This window comes from Meleagris gallopavo, chromosome Z (genome assembly GCF_000146605.3).
Source record: "Meleagris gallopavo isolate NT-WF06-2002-E0010 breed Aviagen turkey brand Nicholas breeding stock chromosome Z, Turkey_5.1, whole genome shotgun sequence".
In the NCBI taxonomy this organism is placed as follows: Eukaryota; Metazoa; Chordata; class Aves; order Galliformes; family Phasianidae; genus Meleagris; species Meleagris gallopavo.
In genome coordinates this window covers 23,952,989-23,960,484 of record NC_015041.2, presented here as the reverse complement: position 1 = coordinate 23,960,484, position 7,496 = coordinate 23,952,989, and the positions used below count along the sequence as shown (strand labels likewise).

The following is a 7,496-nucleotide window of genomic DNA, read 5'->3' as shown; positions in this document are numbered from 1 at the left end:
GTACTCCAGATGGGGCCTCATAAGAGCAGAGTAGAGGGGGACAATCACCTCCCTGTCCCTACTGTCCACTGCTCTCATGAGATTACATTACATTAGAGTGTCTACTTTGGAAACATCTTGCCAAAAGTAATCCTTAAGAGAGAGGCTCAAAATTGCTGAATATTCAAATTTACTTGTGTGCAGATTTCTGTAATACAATGGTGCTGATTAATTTAATGTTTGGAAAACACTGATCTTCATTAACTACCCTTTTAGAATAGCTTAGAATTAGAATTAGAAAAAGTCAGTCTTTTTCCTGATTTGGGAATGGTAGGAAAATTGAAAATGTTGCTTTTAGCTGACTGCCAGGGATTGTTGTCTCTTTTGTAGAAGCCAAAACAATCAAAGGAATGAAATGGTGGTTATTTTTACCCTCTTCTGAGCGCTGTAGCACTAAATATCATCTTTTGGTGTTGTGTATCTCAGGAAATACAGAATCTCCTTGGTTCAGACACAGATTGCCTTGCTGGCCTTAAAGTGCATTTACTTCTGAATGCCTTCTGAATGTCACTGCACTTGCCTACAGTAATTTCATGATTGACAAAGGCAACTTATGTATGAAATTTCTACATAGGGCAGCCTGGAGTCTTGCAAAATCTCTGCAAAACTGCTTGAAGAAGCACAGCTAAAAGGTGACACATTACCACTGAGAGCATTCTACTTTGCTGTGGCATCTGCTCTGAAGCAGGTATAGTGTCCTTTTCTTTTGATTTATACCTCGAAAGGTTATTTTGTTTTACGACAGTCAGGTGAAGAAAGCTAACAAAGAGAAAGCGTAACTGATCTAGGCAATTATTTTAAGTACTATAAGTTTTATGGTCCTGAAGAAAGGGTTATAGGTAACTCCCACATAAACTGAATGTCAAAATTCTGCAGCCTGTGTCTTGAGTCTAATACATAGATGCATTTTTCCGCTGAAATTAGACATAGAATTTTCTTACAAAGTAGAAGAAAGTTGGGCTAGTGGTTTTTGATATACCCATGGCCCAGTCCTGCAGATGTTGATACTTAGTAATGATTTCCTTCAAATTGGATAAAAATAATTTTAAATACTCGTGAGTAAGCTCTTCAAAATGTTTATCTGTAGAGGCAAATTCAAGGACAGGGATATGTATTGCCCTTTTGTTTCAGAGATGGCCTGTCCTTACTAGCATGTTGCTTCAAGGTGAGATTTTCCATATATCTCAAGTGCCCAAGCATTGACTTGAAGCAGATCAGAGCAAAAGACTGAACAGGAGAATGAGAGTTAGGAAATCCTTATGTATGCTGTTTCTTCTGCCGTTAACCTGTGTGTACATTTTGAGGAAATTATGAACATTCTCTCTTGCATATCTAAAGAGAGATCAGACTGTGAGTGTCTAAAAGAACTAGAGATTTGATATTGGTAGATGTTTTGGATGAATGAAATAAGAGGTTAAAGCTTTGTTATGCATTCTTTGATTTTTTTGCATAATCTCTGTATGAACAGCACAGCTGAACAATAGTGTCATTGAAGTTTATCTGTTCATTTGCATGGTGGTATGATGGTCTTCTGATTAACATTGGGGTTAAAAACCAAAATCTCTGTTTCTGAAACAACATGAAATATCCTTAGTACTTTATATCTATAAAACTTAGCTAAAATTACTGTTTTGTAAACAGATTAATGATCCAGATTACACTTAACTATTCCTAAAACTTCATGCTCATTGGCATCTTTAATCTTGCTTTGAATAAGATGTCTCTTGATCCCTTGTATATGTCAGTGTAATGTGTAAGTGTCCGTACAAATCAGTTGGTGTTACAGATGTGATACTTTAAGCGTGCATATCCTAAAAGTTAAAAATGCTGGGCAGAATTGATATCCACTAATCATGTCTTGCACTTCATTTAAGTACTCTGACATGTGCCGAAGTCCATGCTTGGATGTACTTCTTCTATTTTTAAGGTGAACTTGTGCTCGGTGTTGATTACATGAATGCATGTGCCTGCTGATCTAAGAAGTAAAATTTGAAAATACTGTTTGCTATGCTGGAGAGCTAGCTAACATGCAAACTCCAGTGTGGAGTATTTCTTTCACAGACTGGATGCTATATGGGGCTGTAGGACCTGGTGAAAGTGTTGTAGATGCTTTTGTGTTTAAATGAGAAGTTGTAAGAGCTTCTTGTTTTACTTAGGCTTTTATTGTGGGAATGTGTCACATATTTAGCTGTATTTTTTTTTAATTATTTTTAATTCCTTTTCAGGATGATATAGCACAAGCCCAATTTTATTGTTCTCAGATAAGGAAAACAGAGAATAAGCTATACAGTAACCTTAAGGTAAGTATACTTGCTTTGTATTAGAGTTTTATAATATAAATATGCTCTAATAGGCAAACAACTCTCATGTGCAGAGCAGCTGAAGGCTCCAGGTTCTCTTTCCAAGTTTCAGTTGCAAAACAAAACAAAACAAAGCAAAAAATTATGTGGAAATTGACCATTCTGTCTGCCTTCACAATTAATGGATTTTATCAGCCCAGCATCTAGAAAAGTATTTTGGTCATTCTTTCATTCATTATGTTTTCCTCAAATATTTTCTTTTAAGGCTTTCTTTGTTATGATTATTCTGTGGGTATATTTAATTTTACTTTCAAGGTTCTTGTCCAGCTCAGATCTGGTTTGCTAGAAGAAGTAATAAAGACTTTAGAGGCAGCAATGGATGTAGATACTCCTCCCTTTGTGAAAAAAATCGAATTTTCTGAGCAAGTGGTAAGTATACAATAATGAACTGAATCAGGCAAGTATGATGATAGATGTGTGCTGGTTGGGGATGCGGGCCTAGGGGTGGTAAGGCAAGTCTGAGGGAAGGTCTTGGGTGCTTAGATAAGCTATGCTAGTGAGTTACAGAGCTTCCGGTTTCTGAGTACATCCTACTAAAACTGTTTTGTTTCTGATACATTCAGATGCCAAACCAGCTGGCTGGTTTATTGTGCTGTTGGGCAAAGTACTTAGCTGTCTACTTCCCTTTTTATTGAGAATCTAGCTCGAATTTCAACTGAGAGAAGATGAAGAGTTCCCTAGTGGCCTTAAATAATTTATTCCCTTGCTTTATATGCTGGCATTTGATGTAAAAATGAGAATAAAGTCCTGATCACCCTCATATTGTATTACATAGTAGCATTTGCAAACATTTCTGATGCTATGCAGAGAAGTGTGATATAGGAGATGATAGCTTCCTTTACAGTACTGGTCACTAAGAAGGAAATGTGTGTATGAAAGAAGTCCTTTCAGCTTGGCAGCACTGCTTCTTTTTTTTCTGAAATTTATTAGTGTGCTCATTTTGAACACGTACGGAACAATGTATTTTAAGATTGTGCTAATAATTAAATAATTATCCCTTTAGTGCTGCTTCATAGCAGAATAATTGATACATAAGCAGTAGGTAAAAAGGAAGTACAACTTTCAAAGCATAGTTAATGGATATTTGTGGCAATAAAAACTGCATGCGTCAGTGTTGTATTTCTGAAAATTTGTAACAGTTCTTAGGAAAACCAAGCATTTGTCTTAGCCCATTCCTTTTACAGTAGTTTACTAAATTTTTTTAAGAGATTCATTCATTCTTTAGCTTATACTCCATGTATGGCATAGTTTACTGAAATTTCCATTGTTCTTTTGTATGACTTACTGATTTGAACTATACATTTAGCTTCATATTGAATAATAATGATAATTGTGCTTATTTGGAAAATAGATTTTCGGAAGCACTTGTGTTGCCTGTGTTTAAATAGAAAACAATTGTCTTAGTTTGCTCTAGGTCTGCAAAAAAGATTGTACTACTTATAGAAAGTTTTAATATAATAAACTTTCTCTAATAGCTATCTAGTGCATTTCCAGTATTGCCTGCTCATGTATGTGTGTACTGCTTAAATTCCTTTTCTTAGAAGCCATTCCACTAGCTATGCATGTTAAGCTGGGTTATGGGTTTTTCCTTTGTCTTCAGTATGGTTTTTGATTGACATCTTTGCTGGCTGAATTGTAACAGTGTATTATTTTCCCCTCCTCAGCTGGCCACAGCCAGGGAAAAGATGGAAAAAAACCCTGAATTTTCTGCCAAATTAAGAGATATTTATACCAAACTACAAGCTTCAGGACGGATAACCACGTGCACGCTGGAAGACATGCTTTTCCAGATTCCTAGTTCAAAGAAGATTCCAACAAAACTTTTAATAAAAAACAATTGAGTTATCAGGCTGCTAAACTGCTTCGGTCAAATCTACTGTTAGAATAGCTCAATATTGCTAAACTGAACTAATGTCACCTAGAAGCATGTTTGAATAAAATGTCTTCTTCCCTTCTGCACTGTGGGAAATTGTTTAAGTTTCTTGTCTGAAACTAAATTACAAATTTAGATCATACAGATTTTTTATTTGAATTTTAATCCTAAAATATGCCCTTATGCTGGGTTTTTATTCAGAAAATGAGTGATCAGAATAATTTGAAGTTTTTCCTCAAAAACTTAAATCAGGGTCACAGCCAGAGGGTTGTGCTCAACAGCTCTGTGTCCAGTTAGAGGCAAATGAAGAGCGCTGTCTATCTTGGAACTAGTGCTCTTCTCAACATCTTTATCAATGATCTGGGTAGTGGGACTGAGTGCACCCTTAGGAAGTTTGCTGATGATATGAAGTACTGAGTCCATGATGGGGATCCCAGCACAGGAAGGATATAGAGCTTTTGGAATGGGTCCACATGAAGGCCACAGAGATGCTCTGAGGACTGAAATCTCTCCCAGAAAGAGAGGCTGAGGGAGATGGGTTTGTTCAGCCTGGAGAAGAGAAGGCTCAGGGGAGTCCTGATAGGAGTCTTCTGCTACTTAAATAGAATTTACAGGCAGGAGGGAAACTTCACATAGATAGTAATACAAGGGGGAATAATTTTGAACCAAAAGTTGAGAGATTTAAATTAGATGTCAGGGGAAAGTTTTTTTACTCAGAGGATGGTGAGGCACTGGCACAAGCTACCCAGAGAAGCTGTGGATGCCCCATCCCTGGAGGCACTCAAGGCTAGATTGGATGGGGCCCTGGGAGGCCTGAGCTGGTGCCTGATGTAGTGTTTTGTAACCTTCTTCACAGCCAAAGCCTAGACGAGGAAATATCAAAGTACATAAAGTGTTTTTTTCAAATTCTGTCACAAGAAAATCACAGAGGAAAGCAAGCATCTTTGGTGTACCTTAAAATCTTTTTTTTTTTCTCTCCAGAAGCAATATGTCAGTATATTGGATTTTGTTTCTTTGTTTATTAAATGGTTTCATGAGAGGTAGCATGGTAACTATATGCTGTTTTGTCACTTGAAGGAGATTCCTCAACAGAAGTTTTCAGAGCAAGTGGCCACACATACCGTTTCCTTCAAATTTGCTGATTTAAGGTTTATCAAGATAATCGTATCTTGAGACACATTTGCAATTAAGTCCTTACAAGTTGCTTAGAGTAAGTGTAATCACTTTTTAGATTAGAATTATTTCTCATCTGTGTAAGTCACTCAGAGAAAGTGATCATAAAAGCAGTACAATGAAGATTCATGTTCACCCAGCATTAACAACTAAGCTGTATGTACTTAGGTCTAGAAACTTGTAAAAAGCTGTTTTGAAACTGAATTCTGTACCCAAAAATATCTTCTCGTCCACATTCCAGAATAGAAGAAATTGAAAACAGCAGTAGCCTATCTGGTGCCTGGGTGCTTTTAGAATATTTATGTACAGGGCAGCTAACCTGTTGATACAGAACATGGCAGATATGTGAACCTAAGGAGGAGTGGAACCCTGCTTGGTACTCTCCAGGTAGGGACATCTCATCTGTGCTGAAGCTATTTGATGCTTTGTTGAAGCCAGTGAATTGCTATGAAAAAGCAAGAACACATCCATGCAGAAGAGCAAGAGGGACCAAAGCAAGTTTCTTTCTGAGGTACTGAGGGGAACTTCTTTTCATTATTGATGTGTCTTGTTTATATTAAAATGCATTAGATAATGCTATGCAGTGGTTAGAATTGCATGTGGAAGTGAAGAATAATTTGAAGTTTTTATCAGATTTTTGTTGTATGTGTGCATGCTTTTATGAGTGCGCAGGTAAAATACTACTTACATTAGTCTAAGAATATACCTGATTTTTGGAATTACTAAATTTTAGAATATTCATTATAATGTTATATGACTTGTAGTTTCACTCATAATTTAGGAGTTTACAGATTTTTTACAGTTCTAATTGGCTTCCGCTGGAATTTCTTTCAGGACTTATCCGGGTAATTATAGGCCTGTCAGCCTCACCTCTGTCCCTGGAAAGGTGATGGAACAGCTTGTGCTGGATACCATCTCCAGACAACTGGGAGAAAAGGAGGTTATCAGGAGTAGTCAGCATGGGTTCACCAAGGGGAAGTCGTGCTCGACCAACCTGGTGGCCTTCTATGATGCTGTCACATGCTGGGTGGATGGGGGAAGAGCGGTAGATGTAGTCTACCTTGATTTTAGAAAGGCATTTGATACTGTCTCCCACGACATCCTTATAACAAAGCTGAGAAGTGTGGGATAGATGAGTGGACAGTGAGGTGGGTTGAGAACTGGCTGACTGGCAGAGCGCAGAGGGTCGTCGTTGATGGTGCAGAGTCTGGCTGGAGACCTGTAACCAACGGTGTCCCCCAGGGGTCTGTGCTGGGTCCGGTCTTGTTCAACATCTTCATCAATGACCTTGATGAGGGGATAGTGGCCACCCTCAGCAAGTTTGCTGATGATACCAAGTTGGGAGGATTGGCTGACACGCCTGAAGCCTATGCTGCCATTCAGCGAGACCTGGACAGGCTGGAGAGCTGGGCAGTAAGAAACCGGATGAGGTTCAACAAAAGCAAGTGTAGGGTCTTACACCTAGGGAGGAATAATTGCATGCACCAATACATGCTGGGGGATGAGCTGCTGGAGAGGAGCTCTGCAGAGAGGGAGAGGGACCTGGGCGTCCTGGTGGACGACAGGTTGGCCATGAGCCAGCAGTGTGCCCTCGTGGCCAAAAAGGCCAATGGCATTCTGGGGTGCATTAAGAAGAGCGTGTCCAGCAGGTCGAGGGAGGTGATCCTCCCCCTCTACTCTGCCCTGGTAAGCCTTATCTGGAGTACTGTGTGCAGTTCTGGGCTCCCCAGTACAAAAAAGACAGGGATCTCTTGGAACGAGTCCAGCGGAGGGCCACAAAGATGGTGAAGGGCCTGGAGCATCTCCCCTATAAAGAAAGGCTAAGTGAACTGGGTCTGTTTAGCCTTGAGAAAAGACGACTGAGAGGGGACCTGATCCAGGTTTCTAAATATCTGAGGTGTGGCGGCCATAGCGGTGAGGCCAGTCTCTTTTCAGTGGTACGTGGAGACAGGATGAGGGGAAACGGACATAAGCTGCAGCATAGGAAGTTTCACACGAATGTGCGTAAGAACTTCTTCACGGTGAGGGTGACGGAGCACTGGAACAGGCTG

General features: G+C 39.3%; 1 protein-coding gene across 1 annotated transcript in view; it reads left to right on the top strand.

The window, feature by feature from the left end:
* Positions 1-4,368, top strand: part of LOC104914990 (pentatricopeptide repeat-containing protein 2, mitochondrial-like) — a 5,136-nt gene extending 768 nt beyond the window's left edge. Inside the window, 5 exon segments of the mRNA XM_010725595.2 lie at positions 614-727; positions 2,265-2,339; positions 2,655-2,768; positions 4,064-4,220; positions 4,223-4,368. Of these exon segments, the coding sequence (XP_010723897.2) occupies positions 614-727; positions 2,265-2,339; positions 2,655-2,768; positions 4,064-4,220; positions 4,223-4,287 (525 nt within the window). The 3' untranslated portion in view covers positions 4,288-4,368.
* The last annotated feature ends 3,128 nt before the right edge of the window (positions 4,369-7,496 follow it).